The sequence below is a fragment of the Suricata suricatta genome, chromosome 8 (assembly GCF_006229205.1).
Source record: "Suricata suricatta isolate VVHF042 chromosome 8, meerkat_22Aug2017_6uvM2_HiC, whole genome shotgun sequence".
Classification (NCBI taxonomy): Eukaryota; Metazoa; Chordata; class Mammalia; order Carnivora; family Herpestidae; genus Suricata; species Suricata suricatta.
Window position 1 is genome coordinate 29769424 of NC_043707.1, and position 23194 is coordinate 29792617.

Below are 23194 nucleotides of genomic sequence, written 5' to 3' on the forward strand. Positions count from 1 at the left end.
GAAGAAAGGCAGGAGGTGGTACTGCCAGGCACGCTGAGTTCAGCCTTCGATGCCTCCATGGGCTGGATGTGGCAAAACCGAAGGCTTTCAGTTTGGGGGTGAAACCTTGAAGAGACAGAAGCAAACACAGAGAACTCTGGGAGCTGGCCTGAGAAGGGAGGAGATAAATGGGGTGGTAGGTGAAAAACTTGGAGCTGGAGCTTTGCTGTTGCCGGAAATGGGAGACCCCAGAACTGCTTGTGGTTGCTGGGGTGGAGCGGAGGGCAGGGGGCCAGTGGCTCCAAGGACAGGGAGGTGGCACCAGGATGGGTACCTGGAGGGCGAGCAGGGCCGGTTCACGAGGACTTGGCCTGAACTCCCACACTCTCTGCTCTAGGAGAGCTACCTGCGGAAGGGGGAGGGCTGGGAGAGAACACGTAAAAGCACCTTTTAGATGGTGGAGGTGAGCCTGTTTGGGAAGACCTAGGGGTGGGTGGGGGGTGACGGTAACCAGGTGACACCTATGGTCCTGCGTTCCAAATGGGGCTGAGGAGTTGTGCTCCGGATGCCCAGTGAGGTAAGTACCGTCCACACGGGGAATACACTAGTCAAGTCCAACCCCGTGTTAGGAAACACCGCTCTCTGGAAGCCCAGGCTCGCTCACGCTCGGCACACGTGCCGCCAGCTCTCATCATTCCCGGCAGTCTGTTCTGCAGAGTCACTGTGAGCGCTGAGCGTTAATTAGCGACTGCTGAGCTGCTGCCGTCTGGGGAAACACAGGGCTTGGTCACATCAACCGATCAGCACAGAAGCTTGTTTTGTGTGTGTTTGTTCAGAAGCACTCCTGTGGGGGGTGCCTGGCTGGCTCAGCCGGTAGAGCACACAACTCGATCTTGAGGTTGTGAGTTCGAGCCCCATACTGGATGTAGAGCTTACTTAAGAATAAAATCTTTAAAAGATAAAAATAAAGCAGCTCTCGTTTGTACTGACTCATTAATGATGCACTTGCAGCCAACAGCACTGCAACCTGTGCCTGGACAAAGCTTATGTAAGCCTTCTTGTGCTAGGACACCAGACGATACACTTCTGGCGCTATGCTTCGGGGCCACATTATGAATAGCAAAACCGGGGCGCCTGGGTGGCTCAGTCAGTTAAGCGACTGACTGCAGCTCAGGTCATGATCTCACGGTCCGTGGGATCAAGCCCTGCGTCAGGCTCTGAGCTGTCAGCACAGAGCCTGGAGCCTGCTTCCGACTCTCTCTCCTCTCTCTCTGAACCTCCCCTGATCACGCTCTTTCTCTCTCAAAAATACATAAATGTTAAAAAAAATTTTAAATAAAATAAACATAGTTTTGCTTTAAAAAAAAAAAGGAAAGTCAAGAAAAAGCAAAAAAACCTTGTTACTAAATAAGAGGTGTTTGAGCTGAACAAGAAGGAAGAGCGCTGCTTTTTCCTGAACTTGGCTGGGAGCAGTGCGTCAGGCAACTCTGACTTCTCCCCACTGTGCACACCTGCAAAGGACCACGAGGCACCACGAGCGCTGATCTTGGGGTTGCAGATCAGTGTCAGAGAGCAGGTGAGCTCACAAACAGAACCTGGGGAGCAGTAAGGGGCAACTATATTTAAAACTAAGAGATATAATCGTGTGGCACATGCCCGGAGCTTCCTGAAGAGAGGTCATCAGCCTGCAGCTCTGGCACTGAAAGAGCAGCAGCCGGGCACCCCTCGCCATCAGGTCTGAGCTACCCGCCAGCGCCGCCCCCGCATCCTGAGCAGCACTGACCTGTGGTGCAGCGGCTAGAACGGTGGGCTCTGGAGTCACACTGCTGGGGTTCAAATGCCAGCTCTACTACCTGCTTGCTGGGGGACCTGGGCAAGTTTCCAGACCTCTCTGTGTTTATCGATCTTGTCTGGTAAAGCTGTAAGGCCATCTAATGGGAGGACAAAGTATTCTAACACAAGTAACGGTGCCTGGCCCAGAGCTTTCTCGCACAGTGCTCAATGAGAGTTTGGGGAGGAAGTCAGAATTCTTATACGTGAGGTTTCCTGAAATGACCAAGTTATGCACACCTCTGTCGATCAATTTGATTTTTCTCCACCCACAGGCCAATTAACGAGGACATTATTACTGAATGATTCCCCCTCAGCATGGCTTTTTTGAGGGGGGGAGTCTCTCTGTATCTTCCACTCCCTTCTCAATGATGACACCTAACTGTTCTGTTTTCTTAAACAAGACCCCGAAGACCAAGTCATTCAGCCCCTAAAAAATCACCAGAAATTGCTACAGTCATTTCCTACCTAAACATCCTCTTCTGAAATGCAGTAAAGGTACAAAAACATAAACCTCCAGCCTGACACCTGCCATCTGTTCTGGCATGTGCCGCCCCGTCCCACACGATCTGCCCTGGTGTGTCCCTGAGCTCTGAGTCAGGTGCACCGGGCAGAGGCGGCGTCAGAACCGCAATACTTGGTCTTCGGGCTCCAAGCTCTGGCACCCTCGACAGCCTCCAGGGCAAGTGAACACCCACAAGATCCAGGCTGTAGATTCAAAGCGAGAGTTGTGACACACATCTTGTGGGGAGATAAGGAAACCAACAGTTCAAGGACAGGAGAACGAGAAGCCAGCACACAACTAGCCGGCCAGTCCCTGACGGGAGAAACACAGGTTCCAAAACGTACAGCCACGGGGGTGCTGATTTATTAGGGCTGATTTTCCATTTCAGCTCCCTGGGAAAGAAAAATTCCTGCGACTTGAATTGCTTAAAGGACACAAGTTATCACAGATGTCACCTGGCTCAGGGTGGGGCCAGGAAGATCCATACCAGAGAAATGAAAAACAAGTAGAATACTTCTTAGTTTCCCTTCACTCAAAACCACCATATCCTTAATTCTATCAAACTCCATAAAAGGCACAAAATAGACTTAGAAACTTGGAATTGGGAGATAAATAATCCAGTGAGGAAAGGCTTTCAGTTAAACCATCTCTGTCCCCCTCCGCTGGCCCCCTCCCACTTTACTTAGCCCCCCCCCTTTCCTGCAGGATGAAGATGCAGGTTTTGGCCAATCCCCATCCCCTTCTAGTTGGGCCGGGGACCCCCAAACTCTCTTCTGGCCCAGCCCAGCCTGGATCCTCAGCCTGCTTCTTTTTCTCTCCCTCACACACACCAGGTTGCCCTTCCCGCAGCGCGGCCCCACCTTAGGCCCCACACCTCCCTGTGCACACATGCGGGGCTTCCTGGCCCACACTTGTGGAAAAACCGGCGGGCGGCAGCACGCGTTACGGCGTACTGTCTGCCCCTCAGCTGAGAGAAAGGGAGGTCAAGCACCCTGCAGTGCGCTGTTGGCCCCAGAGCCAAGGCCATTTCCTTCAGCCTGAAGAACAGGTCCATGTTACCGGACCATCCCTTTCACACCATTTCCCAGCCTTCCCTGCTGCTTCCGAACAACATCTCACAGGTCTGAACAAAACCTAAAATATTTATGTTCTTTACTAAACATTTCTTTCACAGAAACCAGCCTAAACTCATCACTGTCCAACTATCAGAACAGGGATGAGAAGCGGAAGGTGATTCATCTCCCCTCAGCAGGAACATGAATGCACTCCGCTCGGCAGGGCCCCGAGTGTCCAAGAGACAGTCCTCCCCGTCCCACAGGCTTGGAGTCCTGCTGACAGGCGGGGCTGGGAACCTTCGGGAGGGGCTCCCACTTGCTTCTCTCCAGCAAGGTGCAGGGAGGGAAACTGAGTTGAAACACAGACTCCTTTTCCTTCGTGTTGGGTGGAGGTTTCCTGAAGCCCTGGTCAGAGCACGGGCTGGGCCGCAGAGAGCCGCTGAAGCAAACACTGTCATCGTCCCATGATGAAGCTGGGCTCCTCCTCCTCCTCCTCCTCCTCCTCTGTTCCAGACGCTTCCTCAGAGCTACTGGATGGCTGCTCCTGGGACTGACTGGATCCTATAATCACACGACATTTGATTAGAGACATACAAATTCACCCAGAGAACCAAAGGGCACTTTAAAAATGGAGGAGCAATGGGGCGCCTGGGTGGCTCAGTTGGTTAAGCGTCCGGCTTCAGCTCAGGTCATGATCTCATGGTTCGTGGGTTCAAGCCCCGAGTCAGGCTCTGTGCTGACAGCTAGCTCAGAGCTTGGAGCCTTCTTTGGATTCTGTGTCTCCCTCTCTCTCTGACCCTCCCCTGCTCACACACATACTCTCTCTCTCTCAAAAATAAATAAAACATTAAGAAAGTTAAAAAATAAAATAAAATAAATAAAAATGGAGGAGCACTGAGGAACAATTAGGAACTACAGTTTGCCCTTGAACAATGCCGAGCTTAGGGGCACCAATCCCCCACTCCCACAGTAAAAAAATCCTTGTATAACTCTTGACTCCCCCAAAACATAACTACAAACAGTCCATTGCTGACTAGAAGCCTTACCAATAACAAAATAGTCCATTAACATATTTTGTACATTATGTGCATTGCGTACTGTATTCCTACCATAAATAAAGCAAAGAGAATAAAACAGTATTAAGAAAATCATCTATAGTGCTGTGCTGTAAAAATAACCCATGTCTAGGTGGACCCATGCATTTCAAACCCATGCTGTTCAAGGGCCAGCTGTAGTTGTTCCTGCACAGTAGAGCGAGGGGCCAGAAAGGGTCCTTGTGTCCGTCAGCCCCTCATGCCATGTCCTGGCACACAGGGTGGGTCACAGAGCCGCTCCACCACGGCTGGCAGGTGGGTCTCAGCCTTGTGAAGAAGGTCTGGGAGCATCTATAAAGAGAGCCCAACGCCCCATCAACTGGGCCTCACTGCTTTTTATGTGCTCCCCCCTGAGTCTGCCACCGTGGCGGCGCGATGTCCCTGGCATTTACCATGGGGCTGATGACGCTCTTGTGGAGGTCTCAAGCTCTTATTACACAGCCCACAAAAGGCTTCAAAAACAGTGTAGCGGAGGGCTCCGCCCACAACGAACAGGCCGGCTTCCCAGCTCTTCCCACACACCCAGGAACCTCCTCCCGATTCCAGTGCTTCCCCTTCCCCGGCACGCTTGCCGGTGCCCACGGCACAGCAGTGGCGAAAGCAGAGCGGAGATAACTTGTTCCCTCAAAGAGGAGAAACCTAGGAAGCTGGTGCACATTCAAGTCCTTTGGTAACTGAATAAAATATTTCACTCGCTCATTCTTTCAACACAATAAACAAATAAAAAAATGAAGTGCTCCTTACTACTGTGTTCAATATCCAGGACCTAGGAATTAAGAAAGGTGCCGCCCCAAACGCAAACATCGAGCTACGACAACACACACACCAGAATGGCTAAAATTCTGCAAACTGGCGCTGCCGACTGCTGGCGAGGCTGTGGGGCAAGCGCAGCTCTCACTTGCTGGTGGGAGTGCAGCACGGAGCAGCTGTTCCGGGGACAGTCTGCCAGCTTGTGCAGCTACACGCTCCTGTCGTGCGACCCAGCAATCACCCTCCCAGGTACGTACTCGACTGACCTGAAAACATCTACACAAAAGTCACGCATAAATGTTTGTTGCAGTTTTTGTCACGATCGTCAGAAACAGAAGGCAAACAAGATGTCCTTCGATAGGTGAATGGACAGACCATCCAGAGCGTATCCCTAGGACTGAATGGTGGAATGTTATTCCACAATAAAAAGCGATGGGCTGCAGAGCCAGGCAGAAGCATGGCTGGACCTTAAATGTGTTTTCCTAAGCGACGGGAGGCAGCGTGAAAGGCCGCGTGCTGCACGGCTCCGTGGACCACGGCGAACAGACGGAGGGCGCAGTGAAGCCCAGGGGACTCCTTCTACGGCAGAGAAACTACTCCGTGTGACACTGTAACTGAACGCACGATGCGCTCCTTGCCTTTGTCAAAACTCACAGAACTTTACAGCACAAAGAGTCAATATTAATGTATGCAAATGTAAAAAGTTATTCAGGATGTCAAGGATCCCAGGATGAATGTGAAAGGTGGCACCTCAGTCCAACGGTATAACAAATGGGAGAAACGACCTCTGTGAAGGGGTGAGCTGCTGCCCTGAAGTACTTCTGGAAATGGTGGCATCTGTAAGACCAAAGGCAGAGGAACTGTACGTTAACACTGCACCAGCTAATAAAAACTGGGTCGCACAGGTAACAGGCTACCAATCCTGAAGCCACTATCCACGTCCGCCACTGCCACAGTGGGAGGTTACAGGCAAACAAGTGAGAAGGCTGGAATGATCCATATGGCAATGAATTAGGGTTGGAGACATTGGGATAAGCTCAGTTGAGTGAAATCTACATCAATACAGATGGTTATATACAGAAATAACTATAAAAATGCGTTCATACACTGGTCAGTACATTCGCACATTTCCTTGGCCTACAAACAACCACGCCACAGCAGCAGCAAGCATACCTGGCTCACAGACCTCGGTTTCTATTACCATTCCCCCATAAAATGAGCCAAGACTCCTCGGAGAAATGGCTGCTTCTAGGCCTTGGGCAGGAAATGTATAAGGTAAGTCTGGACTAGCTTCCAGGGCCAGCAAGTAAGAAGTGCAAAAAAACCCACAACCCCCCCCCCCCAAAAAAACGAAACCTACTTAAATCCCGCAATGATGGGAGTATGTAAAAGGGACACAGGAACCAAAGGTAAATGGCCCCAATGGCCAAAGATGTAGCAATTTGAATAACAAAATAAATAAAGTGGTACTAGATTAGACCTAAACTATAAAATAACTATCCACAAGTCCATACTGATATAAATATACAAACAGGGGAGAAGAGACAAATCTGCTAATGATTTCAAATAATTTACGTAGCTACCCCACCCTCACTGAGAGGGTACATAACCCCCCACTCTTTAAGTGACAGCTGCACATAGTGACTTTCTTCCAAAACATACAGTGTGGGGGAGGGGGGAGTAAATCTACAGTAGGCATCCTGACAAGCACTGCCTCAACCAGGTGATCAAGGTCAACACATCAACAGTGCCAGTCATCCTGAAAGGATAGAGCCTTGACATAATGTGATGAAGAATGGAACTCTCTGGCCTCCCTCCCCAAAATAAATAACTCTAGTCTAATCATGAGAAAAATATCGGACCAAACCCAATCGAGGAACATTCTACAGGATACCCAACCCTCAAAACTCTCAAAGGCATCAGGGGCGCCTGGGTGGCTCAGTCTGTTGAGCGTCCAGCTTCAGCCCAGGTCATCAGGTCATGATCTCACAGTTCGTGGGTTCAAGCCCCACGTCGGGCTCTGTGTTGACAGCTCAGAGCATGGAGCCTGCTTTGGATTCTGTATCTCCCTCTCTCTGTGACCCTCCCCTGCTTCCGCGGTCTCTGTCTCTCAAAATAAATAAAAAACATAAAAAAAAAAAAACCTCTCAAAGACATCAGAAAACAAGCAAAGTCTGAGAAACTGTCACAGTTAACAGCGGCCTAAGGATACATGGTGACTGAATGTAGTGTGATATCCTGGATGGGATTCTGGAACGAAAAAGGCATTAGGAAAAAACTTAAGTATGGCTGAATAAAGTATGGACTTCAGCTAACACATTTATCAACAAGTGGTTCATTAATTGTGACTGTTATAGGTCACCTTATGGAATGTAATAGGTCAACTTATATCCGAAAGCTTACTGTTTATAAGTTCGACTTAATTACTAATCGCCTTATCTCGCTTCTGTAACAACGCCCTCCTGCTAGTGTAAGGCTAAACCAAACAGATGCCATGACAGGCTTTAAGTTTCCCCTCTGAACTACAAGGCCTAAGTTTCAGTTTCCCCAAAACTATCAGGCAGTTACACATTGCCTAGAGCAGGAGAGACCACCTTGCGGTATCCAATCAGGAAAGGCCAGCTACCTTTCCCCACATTCCTTAAGGAGAGGCCTGCAGATAGGAACTTTAGATAGGACCCTGTTACCTAATGTTAAAGTTAACCCGTTAGTCGCTGAACAAGACCCTGGGCTCGCTCTGTAATTGGTTAATTTCAAAACTACTCTAAATATTGTGACTGGGTCCCGCCAAAAGTAACGAACGCTCTGAACAATGCGTATGGTTAAAGCTGCTGCCAATACTGTTGTACCATTATGATCGGATCACTGTACCTATGTCACAATTTCTTGTAACTCCCTCTTCCCAAATCCCATATAAACCCTACTCAGCCCTTGTTTGGGGCTCTCAGCACGGATCCACTGTGCTGGTGAAGTCTGTGAGCCCGAGCTTATAAGCCCGCAATAAAGCCCTTTGCCTTTGCATGCGTGCCTCGGTCTCCCTTGTGGTCTCTGGCCGTTGAGGATACTGCATTTTGGGCATTACACTAGTAGATAAGTTAGGTTGCAAAACTCTCCCCCACCCCTTTTACTAAGACATGGTCAAAGGCAAGGTCAACAGGTGAAAGTCACCTAGTCACTGTCTCTTGAGGTGTATTACAATGTAACTGGCTACCAAAGAATGCTGTGAATGTAACTGGTGAACTAAATAATGACGTATTCTGTCCATATAATCTCACTGTGCCTTTGATGGGGGCCATTCTCTGCTCCTTAACACCAGGGAGATCAGGTTTGGCCCCCAACGTAAATAAAAGCATGCCTCATGCCTCACTTCTATTCGTCTTTACAACATCACCCTGTTACAGTGACAATGGAACGGTCATTTGCAACCATCAATAACAAAGGAAGCTGGGCATATGGAAATCCTCTGTACTATTTTTGTACTTTTTCTGTAAATCTAAAACCATGTTAAAAGGTTTTCATTAAAAAAAATAATAAAGGACACTATCACAGTCATGGAACTGGGATTACAGCTGAATCTTGTCGGGAGGAAGAATTTCCTCTGCTCTTCAAGGTCCTTCTAGCTGGATTAAGAATCAAATTGATATGAGACAGTAATAGGAGAAAATCAAATTTGTTTTGACAGATACAAAGTTCCAAGAACACACAACATGAAGGCTTGAGTGACACCTTGAATATAGGAGAGTGTTATAGGTCAACTTCTGGAATGTAATAGGTCAATTTATAAGGTATCAGAGAGCTTACTGTATATAAGTTCGGTTTAAACTCCCGTTCTGGTGAATAATTAAAGAGTGGGCCATCTGGAAAGACCCTAAGAATGTAACTCGATAACGAACATTGTAACCTGAAGTTTAACTAGTTTTTCAAGATTCTGTTAAGTAACCCCACCCTTCTACTAAGACCTGGCTGAAGCTAAGTCCACAAGTGAAAGTCACCTGGTCACTGTCTCTCGAGGTGTCTTAGGTGTCTAACTATGATTGGTCATTCTAAAAGGACAAAGAGCCTTAAAATAATAGGTTCCCGCCAAAACTAACGTCTGTGTATTACAATGTAATTGGCTACCAAGGAATGCTGTGATTGTAATTGGTTAACCAAATGATGACGTGTTCTGTCCATATAATCTCACTGTCCACTTTGTTCGGGGCCATTCTCTGCTCCTTAACACCAGGGAGATCAGGTATGGCCCAGCCATAAAAAAAGCATGCGGCCATGAATAAAATTATGCCTTGGTTTCTATTTGCTGTTGGTGGTCTTTTCACAACTACCCCCAAAAGAGAGGGGTAGGAGTCTGAGGATACAAAGAGGTGGGAAACGATTAGCAGGAAGGTAATAGGAGATGTTCATTTGTTAGGTAAAGAGGAATCTCTATTAATAGCTCACTTCCTGATACAGCAGGCAGTTGGGGGTGGGTAAAGAGCTTTTCCTGAATCTGCTGGGTTTTGATTGCTTTTAACTTACGAAAATTAGTTAACAGGAAACCTCACCAAAATGGAGTCGAGGGTTTTTGGCAGGGGGAGCTCTCATACCCTACCACTCAAGATCAGTTGCAGACTCAACAGGAAAAGATGCACTTGACTTTGCATGTGGATACCACTCGAATATCCCAGGCAGAGGAAGAAATGCTGTGTACCCCCCAAAAGCTCAGTCACTGATAAGCCACTATACTTCAAATTCTCAGTTTAATCCACTGGACTTTTAGTTTGTAATGTCCTTCCCAACGTACCCCTTTTATCTTTAAAAAAGCATTACCTTGCCTTTGTTCCCTAAACTTGCCTCTGGTTTTGCTGCAGTTTGTTTGCCCCAACCCCAATTCTCCTCTATTCCCTAATAACCCCCTTTTTGCTGGTAAGAGAATTAGCAATTTTTAAGGTTAACAAACTTAAGATAATATTCCTGCCAACACGGCCCATCTTGGGACTCCCTACCCTTGGCTCCTTCAATAGACAACTGTGTTATATGATTTAGCAGATTCTAGAAACCTAGTAAGTATGTGCAGCACCCTCTGGGAGTAAGGTGGAGGGAAAGACTGGATTGGTTAGGTTGAAGAGGGAGGTTAGGAAAGGCTTTACAGAGAGAGACAATATTGCAAGAGGAAGGTGCAGGATGACTAGAAGCCCTTTAGGCTGATGGGGAGCCAGGCAGCAGGAAAAAGGAAAGAGCGCCGCGCCCTGACTGAGCAGTGAAGTGCGGTGGAATTACAGAGGCGAGCACCTGGTGAGAGCAGAGAACCCCCTGGAAGGGAGTGGCTAGACCCTGCCGGTGGAGAGGCCGAAAGGAAGAGCTGGGAATGTGGAAGCTGCTGACTAGATCTCAAGCAGGGTCACCTCGTGGGTAAGCACACTGGACAGTGGGGTTCCAATTACCTGGGTTCCAATCCTGCCCTGTCGCCTCCCTCCCTCTAACCATAGTGGCACCATTCGGGGCCTAAGGTCCCTCAACTGTCAACGGGGGATAACACCACTACCGCTATCTATCTCTCAGGGTCACTGGGAGGATAATGTTAATATTCACAAAGCACTTACAGCTGGGGATACACAATAAATGTTGAATCAACATTAGCTACTGTTATAACTTTTTTTTTTTTTTTTTTAGCAAACTCTACGCCCAGGGCTTGACCTCATGACTCTGAGATCAAGAGTCACATGCTCTACCGACTGAGCCAGCCAGGTGCCCCTGGTATTACATAATGTTAAAAAAGAAAAAAGAAGCCCAAAATGGAGTCATTCACCACCCTCACCCCCCCACCCCCAATGACAGCAAATCAAGACTTAGTGACAGTTTCAACCTATGTCAGGAATGTGACTTTTAAACAGTGGACCTGAAACTTCCAGATCAACACAGGAGAGGCCAGCTGCATGATAAAAACCCTGCCATTCTCTTTTGCCTCCCCCGCCCCCCAAAATTTCCCAGCTTGAAACAATCCATTCTTTTCTTTTGCTTTTATCTTCTTGCCCAATCCTCCTTCCAATAAAAACCTTCCATTCTGTACACCTCCTAGGGGCATCTCTCCACTAGCTAGATGGGATGCTGTCAGATTCATGAATTGCTTAAAATAAATCCAATTTGATCCTCAAACTTAATCGGATGAATTTTGTCTGTTAACAGTAAGCAAAAGAACAGATGACAGTCTAATCTATGTTTTACAAAGAGCCTTGAAGGTTGTACCCAGGTGGGAGAAGTGGGAGGTGGGGTGGGAAAAGAGTGGAGGGTGGTATCCTGGTCCTGCCAAATCTGGATCTAGATTTTGTAAACTTTTTACTAAATCTTAAACGAGACACTGACAGCTTCTGAAGTCACATTCTTATCCACGTGGAGGAACAATAAAAATCAACAACTTTTTTTTTGTTTATTTATTTTGAAAGAGAGAAGGAAAGTGGGGAGGGGCAGGGAGAGGGAGAGGGTGGGAGGGAGAGGGAGGGAAGGAGGGAGAGGGAAAGAGGGAGAGGGAGAGGGAGAGAGAGAGAGAGAGAGAGAGAGAGAATCCCAAGCAGGCTCTGCACTGTTAGCACAGAGCTCAACTCGAGGCTTGAACTCACAAACCATGAGATCATGACCTGAGCCAAAAGCAATAGACAGATGCTTAGCTGACTGAGCCACCCAGGTGCCCCTGGAGGAACAATCTGTCAAGCCAGCGCTGGCGAGAACATGGCAGAAGTGGACCCCACCGTCCACGGCAGTGATAACTGGTACTACTCCTTTGGGAAGAAATGTATTTCAAGAGCCATGAAATCTTTTTATACTTTATGATCTAGTAATCCCACTGCTAGAAATTTATCTTAAGGAAATAAACCGTAAAGGAGGAAGGTTCTTTCTAAAGAAGATAAAAACCAAATCAACCTAGTGTCTAACGAAAGGGAAAGGGTTAGACAGATCACAGCATGCCAACTGCTGGATGTTACCAGTCACTGAGAAAATCAGGACCAGAGATACTTAAATATTAAATAAAATAAGCAAAACAGAAAACTGTTCATACACTGTAACCACACAAATAACATGTGCATGTGAAAAAAGACTAAAAGCAAATGGATAGAGGCTTTATTAGGAAAATATAAGAGCTGTTTCCAGTAGTGTTATACTGTTGTTTACATAATATTTTAAAATCCAGGAATCTGTCTTTATGGACATATTTTAGGAATACTGGTAAATGCCACCGAGTGTAACTGAAACTGATACTTTTTATTTTTTACTTATTTATTTACTTTTTAAAGTTTATTTATTTGTCTTTGTAATCTCTGTACCCAAGGTGGGGCTTGAACTCATGACCCTGAGATCAAGAACCACAGGCTCTTCTGAGTCAGCCAGTGCCCCAAAACTGGCATTAACTTTTTAAAAGAACAGATGAAAGAATAGACTAGGAAAAAAATTCCTTCCTTGTACTACTGAATTGTAAGGATGTGGGAAAATATTTATCAGACAATGTAGTTTTAATGCTCATTAAAAAAATGTTTTTTTAATGTTTATTTTTGAGAGAGAGAGAGAGAGAGAGAGACAGAGTGTGAGTGGGGCAGGGTCAGAGAGAGAGGGAGACACAGAATCTGAAGCAGGCTCCAGGCTCTGAGCTGTCAGCACAGAGTCCAAAGTGGGGCTTGAACCCACAAACATGAGATCATGACCTGAGCTGAAGTCGGGAGGCTCAACCAACTGAGCCACGCAAGTGCCCTAGGATTAAAGTTTTGACTTTATTCTTTTCTGCATATTCCAATAATGTTTATTTTTTAGGTTATTTATTTATTTTAAAAGAGATCCAGAGACAGCGTGAGCAGGGGAGGGGCAGAGAAAGGAGGAGAGAGAATCCCAAGCAGGCTCTGCATTTTCAGCACAGAGCCCGATGCGGGGCTTGAATTCACAAAATCATGAGATCATGACCTGAGTGGAAATGAAGCATCAAATGCTTAATTGCGGCCCAGGCCCCCAAATTTCTTTTTTAAAATTAATTATTTTGAGAGAGAGAGAGAGAGAAAGAGAGAGAGAGAAAGCGCAAGTGCAGGCAAGCGAGCACACGTGGGGGCAGGGCTTGAACTCACAAACCTTGAGATCATGACTTGTCTGCATATTCCAAAAACTTCTAAAACGACATAATTATCTTTAGTCTCAAAAGACACGAACAATACAAATAGTTTTTCAATATAGCATGTATAAGAATTTTGGCACTGAAACAAACAGTTCAATCCAAAACATATATTGAGTTCCTTCTGAATACACCAGTTACATGAGTCTCAATTGGGGCAATTTTGTCCCCCCTTCCCCACTAAAGAACATTTGGCAATGTCTGGAGACATTTTTTTCCCCAAAGTTTTATTTAGTTTTGAGAAACAATGAGTGGGGGAGAGGCAGGCAGAGAGAGAGGAAGATAGAGAATCTCAAGCAGGCTCCGCACCGTCAGTGCAGTCTGATGTGGGGCTTGAACTCATGAACCGTGAGATCATGACCTGAGCCGAAATCAGAAGTTGGACACTTAACCGACTGAGCCACCCAGGTGCCCCCGTCTGGAGACATTTTTGATTGTCAGTAACCCAGGGAACAGGAGATCCTACTGGCATCTCGTGGGTAGAGTTAAACATCCCACAGTGAACAGGATACAGCCCCTCCCAACGAAAAATTCTTCAGACCAAAATGTCGATAGCACAGAGGATGAGAAAGTGCTCCTGACGTACTTGAAAACAAATCACCTGAGGCCAACCTGGGTTTCTTTGATAGGCAGGCCTATGTCAGGATAAGTAACACTGGTGTTAGAATACACTGTTTTGGGAGTTCAAGGTAACAAAATAGTCCAGACTGACTTACGCCATTCCATGGTGCTGTTCAGACAAGTGAATTATTGGACCAGCAAGGACAACAAACGGGGATATTTCCTCTCTAGTAGCAGAACCGAACTCCTAGCCAGCTGCTCCTCGCTGCTTTTTAGAAAAGCCTAGGGGCGCCCGGGTGGCTCAGTCAGTTGGGCCTCCAACTTCAGCTCAGGTCATGATCTCACTCATGTTGGTGGGTTCGAGACCCACGTCGGGCTCTGTGCTAACAGCTCAGAGCCTGGAGCCTGTTTCCGATTCTGTGTTTCCCTCTCTCTCTGACCCTCCCCTGCTCATGCTGTCTCTCTCTGTCTCTCAAAAATAAATAAAAAACAGGAAAAAAGAAAAAAAAAAGAAAAGAAAGGCCTAAAAAGCTCAAGTGATTCTTGTCCAGGCCCATCAAGAACCCAGTGGACACAGAAGCCACCTTGTGGCACAACTCAGTATCACCACATTGAGTTACTATTCATTTCAACCAGACAACAAGAAAATCTAGTTTCTCTTACAGAAAATGAAAACTAAGGAAGGAAACTGAGAAGGCCTGGTAAAAGGCACACACCCTGTCTCTATGACCAGCGCTCTATCCTGTGCACTGGCACCAAGCACACGCAACCACAGTTTAGTGCGCATACGTGCTAACGTCACAGTTAGGTATAAGAGCAGGGCCCATGGATTAGAACAATGATCTTCAAATTTGTTGGACTGCAGCCCACAGCCGACACAGAATCTGAGAGAAAACTTCACAAAATACTTAACCAGAGTGTGATGTACTCTGACAATTTCTAGTCTGTTCTATTCATGTCTGGAAAAATGACAACTGCAGCCTCGAAACTGCATGACCCAGTGAGTGAAGATCACCCCCTCGGCTCAGGAAAACACCGTGTTACCGTGGTGTGACTTCGGGATGTGGCATGGGGACACACATCTGTCTTTTTGATAGAACTGAAGCTCAAGACAGGGGAAGACTCGGGGAGAGGGCACAATCTGCTCGAAGGGACTAAAGCCTGCTGTATGATCTCAAATATGTTTACAGCCTCGGGCCAATTAAAGAAATTTGACAGAAAACTGTACGGTCAGGTGCACCAAACGTCTACTACAAGAGGTTAGAAAAGGAGGATTCGAGAGGCCCCAGCTCTGTGACGGCACCACTGGTCCCTTTCAATTATAAAGCCAGTTACTAGAAAGCTACTATGCCATTCCAAAGACCCAGTGATAGTTCATCAAGTGCAGACTAACCCGTTTCTTGTTCTGAGAGAGTTTTTAGACTCATTGGTGAGGGAGCCCCCCCATATGGTAATTACAGCAAGGCATTTGGCAAAGTTACCAAACAGCAGAATTTTAGATCTAGAAAGAGCTTATCAGTTATAAGATAAAAAAGAAATCTCAACTAAGAGAAGCCAGATGTTTGAGGTCAGGGTGAGCCACAGGCAGAGCTAAGACTAGAACTAACATCTGTGGATTACCCCTCAGTTTCTTATGACATGTCTGTGGGTAAGACAAAAGAAGGAGGCTGGTTGATTCCTGGCTGGTGAATTAACTCCACGCTAAGAGTTTTAGCAAACCGGTTCCTGCCAGCCTACATGGAGGGGCTGTCCCGTGGATGTTAAAGGGCTCTGGCCTGACCCAGGCCCAGACTGGGTCATTTTTCTCAATGACAAAGGAATTATGTTTATCAAACCTGCCCATGACAACATCAGAAAGACATGGTAGGCTGAATTTCAGAATCTGAATTCAAAAGATTTTTGGAACCTGAATCAACAGAGCCAAGAGCACCAAGTTAAAATGCAAAAGAGCTAAAGTCCTGTGTCTGAATTAAAAATCAAACAAAAACAAATAGAAAGTTCCAGGTAAGACAGAGCAATTACAAGGCTTCCTTCTCTCCACTGAATACAGTGACAGGACCGAGACAGAATGACGGACTCTTGAGAAGTGAGCAGAGAGCAGAAAGAGACCAGCATACAAAGTGCCACTGGAACAGTTTTGAGTTCCCGAGGTCTTCCCCACTCCAGTATCCCCCAGCCCGGACTCAGCAGGATCCAATATGCAGAAGTGAGGCCTGGGTGCAGACAGAACACAGGAAACCCTTCACTTTTAGTCTGAGGAGTAAGAAAGGTGATTCCTAACGCTCAGGGTAAGGGAAATTCTGTGTTTCTGCTTTTTTCTTCCATTCTCTCACACCCTAGTTCCCAGGCAATCCTGGCAGTCACACACTTCAAAAGAGGGGAGCCTTCCTCTCGGATCAGAGGAGCGGTGGGTCCTGAGACAGCTGGGCAAGGCTGCTGCCCTCCCCCTCTGCCCTGGATGCAGGGGCAGCTGGAGGAAGGATGTGCCAGAGTGGTAACTAAGGCCCCAGCTTTCAGCCTGGAGTTCTGAAAAGGAGAGTCCCAGGAAAGCACAAGAGCAGTCACGGAGGAAAATATTAGAAGTTTCTGAATCTGTGGGCTCACCCTGATAGCCCATGCATGGATGTGGCCCTGATCATTATACCAAACACTGAGAACGCAACTCAAGGAACTAACCCCCGCCTGGCCACTGGGTGGCACACACAAGACACAGCTGGAGAGCACGGCAAAGCTTCGAAAACCTGACTTTGGAACCACAACCACACTCTACAGAAGGCCAGCGAGAACCTGTTTTCGGAAACACAACTAGGCTGCCTGCCTGCTAAAGCAAGCATCAACACGACCAAAGCCTCATGACAGAATATTCAAAATGCCCAGGATACAGTAGAAAATTACATGTCATATGAAAAACCAGGAAAATCTTGACTTTCATGGGGAAAGACAATAAAAAATGCCAATGCTGTGGTGACCTAGATGCTGGAGTTATCAAATATTGTAAAGCAGCTACTTAAGAAATGTTTCCAGTAAAAGTGAACACACTTGAAATGAATGCAAAGATAGAAAACTGCAGCAAATAGAAGGCCTATAAAGAAGAAGCTAGTGGGAATTTTATAACTTTTCTGAAAAAACATAGTGATTGAGATAAAAAAAACAAAACAAAATCCACTGGATAGGATCAATAGCAGGAGCGAGATGGTACAGAGATAGTCTGAAGTCAGATCAATAGGAATTATCCAATAGGAAGAACAGAAACAAAGATTGAAAAAAATTTTTTTTCCAAATTTGACAAAAGACATACAGGCCTACAGATCTGAGTAGCTCAGTGGACTCCAAACACGATTAAGCCAAAGAAATCCATGTGTAGACACATAATCAAACTGTTGACATTAAAGACACAAATTTTAAAAGCAGCCAGAGAAAAATGATAGAACAATTTTTTTAAACATTTATTGAGAAAGAGAGAGAGACAGAGCATGAGCAGGGGAGGGGCCCAGAGAGAGGGAGACACAGAATCTGAGGCAGGCTCCAGGCTCCAAGCTGTCAGCACAGAGCTGAACGTGGGGCTCGAACCCACAAGCTCTGAGATCATAACCTGAGTTCAAGTTGGACGCTTAACTGACTGAGCCACCCGGGTGCCCCAAGAACAATCTGAATGATTACAAAATTTTCATCAGAAACCCTGCAGGCCAGAGAAGTGGAATGGTATTTCTAAAGTGCTAGAAGAAAAAAACTGCCAACCCAGAATCTTTTTTTTAAGTTTATCTATTTAAGAGAGGGGCAGAGGAAGAGATTGAGAGTGAGCAAGCAAGACTAAGCAGGGGAGGGGCAGAGAGAGGGGGGGAGAGAGAATCCCAAGCAGGCTCCACAATGACAGCGTAGAGCTCAAGCTCTGGAACAGTGAGACTGTGACCAGTGAGATCACGACCCAACGTGGGGCTCAAACTCACAAATGGTGAGATCATGACCGGAGCCAAAATCAAGAGTCAGACACCTGGGGCGCCTGGGTGGGTCAGCAGGTTAAGCGTCTGAATTTGGCTCAGGTCATGATCTCATGGTGGATGGGTTTGAGCTCCGCACTGGGCTCTGTGCTGACAGCTGGCTCAGAGCCTGGAGCCTGTCTTGGGATTCTGTGTCTCCCTCTCTCTCTGACCCTCCCCTGCTCACGCCGTCTCCCTCTCTCTCAAAAATAAATTTAAAAAATAACATTAAAAAAAAAAAGAAGAGTCGTACACTTAACCGACTGAGCCACCCAGGTGCCCCCAAATTTTATATCTAGTGAGAATGTCCTTCAGGAACAAAGGTGACATAAAGACAGCCTCATATGAAGAAAAGCAAAGAAAATTCATAGCCAGCAGACCTCTTGTAACCAAATGACTGAAGGAAGTTCTTCAGACAGAAGGGAAATGATGCCAGAGGTAAGTCTGGAACATTAGTGACAAAGGAAGAACAACAGAATTGGTAACTATCTGGATAATTTTACCATTCTAGACAATTCTCCTCAAGATCCTAAAAATGTACTGGATGATCGAAAACAAAAATAATAGCATTATTCACTATGGCTTCTAATGTATGTAGGTGTAATACGTAAGACAACCACATAAACATAAAAGGTCAAGGGACCTATATGGTGACAAGTTTCCACATTCCACTTGAATACTGATTCTAGGTAGACTGAGTAAGTAGTACGTACATAGCAAGCTCTGGAGGGACCACTAAAAAGCTACAAAGAGGGATATAGTTAAAAACACAATAAACTAAAACAGGATAATAAAAATGTTCAAATAATACAAAAGACTGAGAAAAAGAAACAGAAATACAGAAGGAACCAAAGAACCCCCAAATAAAATGGCAGCCCTAAAATCCAAACATATCAATATAAAAAGATAGACTCTCAGAATGGGGAAGAAAATAACTCAAACATCTGATATCTACATAAAACCTATTTTTATTAAAAAAATTGTTTTTTAAAAGTTTATTAGTGCATTTTATTTACTTATTTTTAAATATTTATTTATTTATTTTTGAAAGGGAGACCAAGCAGGGGAGGGGTGGAGAGAAAAAGGGCGACACAGAGTCTGAAGCAGGCTCCAGGCTCTGAGCTGCCAGCTCGGACAGAGCCTGATACGGGGCTTGAACCCGCAAACTGTGAGATCATGACCTGAGCTGAAGTCAGATGCCAAACTGACTGAGCCACTCAGGCGCCCCAGGAAACATATTTTTTAAGTGTTTTATTTGTTTTTGGGAGAGTACAAGCAGGAGAGGGGCAGAGAGATGGGGACAGCGGATCTGAAGTGGGCTCTGTACTGACAGCCCAGAGCCCCACATTGGATCATGACCTGAGCTGAAGTCAGAGGCTCAACTGACGGAGCCACCAAGGTGCTCCCAAGAAACGTTAAAAAAAAAATTTTTTTTTAATGTTTATTTAATTTTGAGACAGAGAGAAACAGAACAGGAGTGGGGAAGGGCAGAGAGAGAGGGAGGGAAACACAGAATCCAAAGCAGGCTCCAGGTCCTGAGCTGTCAGCACAGAGCCCTACATGGGGCTCAAACTCACAAACCGTGAGATCATGACCTGAGCCAAAGTTGGACACTTAACCAACTGAGCCACCCAGAAGCCCCAAGAAACATTTCAAATATAGGTAGAGTGAAGTTTAAAGGGACGAAAGCACTTTCAGAATGGCAAAGTAAGGACCTCTAAAAATCTCCATAAAAATAATCAAGAACATTGACAACTGTCAAAACCAAATTTTTCAGAACTCTGGAAATGTTCCTTGGATTGTTCAAGAACAATGGCTGACTCTTGGTAAGTACAGCAAGTTCTGTGGCATTCTGACTTTTCTCTCTCACCATATCCAAGGTAGCCCTCATCACCACAGCTGCCTGGCAGCCGCTGGAGGAAGAAAACGACGCTGTGGGAAGGTCCTCAGATGTTCCATACCCAGAGCACTGTCCCTGTTTGACCTGTCTAGCTGCTCCCCAGAAACTTCCACTCCCAAGGCTTATCTTTATTCAACCTCAGTGCAAACAGCCCTTTCCCAAGGGTGTTTGTCAAAAACAACCAGAGGCAACTGTTTAACAGTGCAGCTGCTAATTACGTTTAGTGCTGTAAAATAAATTATTCCAACAGTAAGCAATCAAGAAATCCATCAAAACCTAAGAGGGAAAGTTGGGAGTTTAGACAGCCACATGCGGAGCTGTGTACATATCTAAAGAAAACAAGTGATGGCCCTGATCTCACTCTGGCTGCCCTTGAAGCTCTGTGCAAGGAGGGTGTGAAGGCTGAGGCAAATTGTACACTGCTTGCCAAGATGTTAAAGGCATGTTCCAGTAGATACACAGAGCCCCTCAGCAAAGACTGAGACTTGTAAGTTCAAGGAAATTTCTAACCTTCAGCTGACCACTAAGCTAACAAAGCAGACTCAACAAAGAATGCAGGCTTTACAAAATTAGTTCAGGAAATTCACTAAACACTAAATAACAGCAATGACACACAAAGTAAAAATAAATCATCTAGAGCCAAGAACCTTTCTATATCCTGATGTTATGGGTCGAAGCTGCAAGATCTCCTTCAACATAACATGAGACTGGCTCGGGGCATCTGGTGGGCTCAGCTGGCTGAGTGTCCAACTCTTGATTCTGGCTCAGGTCATGATCCCAGGATCATGGGATCGAGTCTCACATCAGGCTCTGCAATGAGTATGACACCTGTTTGGGATTCTCTCTCCTCGCTCTCCCCTACTCACACACGTGCTCATTCCCTCTAAAACAAATAAAATGAAAAACCCAAAACCAAAAACCACGAGACTGGCTTCTGTGCCCAAACCTCCAGCCATTGGGTCAAGTACTTCCACGTTCCTCTGTGTGTGGCGAGGAAGAGGGCTGGGAAAGTAATGACCTGGTTTCTTTCAGGGATGAGGTCCTCACAATTACGTTTAGTGCTGTAAAATAAATCATTCTAAGAAATGGTGAGGAACAGTCTGCAACTATACCATAGAGAGTGTGTCGCACAGTGTACTTACAAATCATAAGGAAACTAATCCTAGAAGGGACCAATTATATTGAGTATGTCAGTCAAAGTCTGACTTATCTTAATAAAGATCAAAAATCACAACTGTCCAACCAGGCACCATGCCTAGTTACTCAGGGAGAACCACCAGTTCAGTAGTGGCGTAGGCATTTGTTGTGTTTTGGTCTCTTAGCATCTTTGGTCCCCATCTGAGGCCCCTCCTTCCCGGATCCTCAGCTCAGGGGCTCTTCGGGGAGTGGCTGGTGCCTCTGGCTGTGTGGTGTGATCAGAGGTAGACAGGACTGGAAGCACCATGGGACACTGACACAGGACCCTCCCCTGTTCCTCCTTGTTAACAAATTCGCATCCCAGTCTAGGGCGGCACTGTACCCGCAGTGCTCAATCATGACAGGCTAAACACAGTCACAACAACTCAGTTTTCTATTCATCTAGCTTAATAGCAGCAAGGGATGGCAAAGTGACCTGGCACTCACCAGTGAAACAGAAAATGACATCTGCTGGGCACTTCTGGGGGATCTGTTGCTCTTCTGTTAAAACATAAGACAGACCAGACAAGTACCACTTCTTTCCCCTTTGGACACAGGTATGATGCTGGGAGCTGCAGCAGCCACCTTATGCCCACAAAGTAAAGGCCCAAGAGTGGGCAGGGGATACTGGGCCTGCCACTCCTGAGCTGCTGAACCACAACAGGTGGCCACCTACCACCAGATTTCTTCTTATGTGAGAGAAATGAACTCCTCTGTTTACTGCTAGTTTTCTGTGTGTGTGTGTGTGTGTGTGTGTGTGTGTGTGTGTTTTATAGACCAAAGCTATTCTTAAATTTTTTAAATTTATTTTTGAGAGACAGAGAGAGACACTGAGCAGGAGAGGGTCAGAGAGAGAGGGAGACACAGAATCCGAAGCAGGGTCCAGGATCTGAGCTGTCAGCACAGAGCCCGATGCGGGGCTTGAACCCATGAACCGTGAGCCAAAGCCAGACACTTAACCAACTGAGCCACCCAGGCGCCCCTAGCCCAAAGCTATTCTTAACTGACCTGTCAAGTGAGTCAGTCAGGGCCAAAAAGACACAAGAGCGCTTCTGCTAGAGACATCCCTCAGTCTTCCCTACTGGACAAGAATGAGGCTTGGGGCAGCCTCAGGCACCCCACAACCACAGGGAGGACCTGCACCTGACAGTGGACAAGGAGCCAGGGGACAGAGGGAGACAGAATGCCAGTAACGTCACTGAGCTCATTTACTAGCCACCCCTGAAGGCAGGTCTGTCCTGACTTAACGCCAGCCGGGATCTTCCTTTCTGCTTACACTGGTGTAACAATGAAAGGAGTCCTAACTAACGGCGGTAAGTCCTCTTAGCTTCAGTGGCCAGCCAACCAGCTCCAAACTCTAAATCTCACTCCTGACTGGTCAGCCAGGGTGATCGACACTGAGGAAGATCACGACCAAGAAAAGCAGGTATCACTCACCTTCTTTCTGTTTCTTCTGTTCAAGTTTCATCTTCTTTGCCAATAATTTCTTCTCTTTCAGCTTCTGGCTACAAATATAAAATAGATACATTAATTCCCTAACTACCTTACTGTATATTTTACAGAACAAACAACTACTTATAGGATGTTTAAAGACCTTACAATTACACAAACGCTACGAAAACGATATGGAAGAAACACTTTCTCATGATTCTGCTACTCCAACATCATCAACATGACCAGGCTGCTTTCTTCTTGAATCAAAATGAAACCACCTTTCAGAGTCTTGAGGTTGTGGGGAGCCAGAAGAACAAAGACTAACCGCCTGCAGGCAGGGCAGTGTCGGCCCCTCAGACGCTGTGCTAAAAACTCCAGTTTGGTTCCTCCTTTACCCTAGCCTTAATCACTTGACCCTCTTTCCTAGCAACCGACCTAGGTCAGCTGCCTTGTTTCCCGCCTTGAACCCTTTATAAGGTGTGGGTATTTTCTCAATAAACTGAGGCTTGATCAGAGATTTTGTCTTGCCTCCATTCTCTGTGCCCCCTGCCCCCTGCTTCTCACTCCCTCTTTCAGGACCTGCGTCGACTGACCTGCAGGCCGGGGCAGAAGTAATTAAAACAATCTTAGAAACATTAGAGATATTTTTCATTCCAAGATATTTAGGGACTTTATTTATTTATTTATTTTTAGGTGACACTTTATTGTATTGACATTTATATGTAGCAAAGGTCAGATTTCTGACACTGGTGAAGGCTGGACAGCACTTCCATGTGAAATGTTACAGCTTTACACAGTTTCTTATTTA

The 23194-nt window shown here is 46.2% G+C and overlaps 1 protein-coding gene across 1 annotated transcript in view; it reads right to left on the reverse strand.

The window, feature by feature from the left end:
• Positions 1-3438: 3438 nt before the first annotated feature.
• The window catches only part of PRKRIP1 (PRKR interacting protein 1), a 36048-nt gene continuing 16292 nt past the window's right edge, over positions 3439-23194 (reverse strand). The window contains exons 5-8 of the mRNA XM_029945728.1: positions 22390-22564; positions 5999-6050; positions 5290-5489; positions 3439-3930 (exon numbers count right to left, since the gene is read on the reverse strand). Of these exons, the coding sequence (XP_029801588.1) occupies positions 3824-3930; positions 5290-5489; positions 5999-6050; positions 22390-22564 (534 nt within the window). The 3' untranslated portion in view covers positions 3439-3823. The remainder of the gene's footprint in view (positions 3931-5289; positions 5490-5998; positions 6051-22389; positions 22565-23194) is intronic.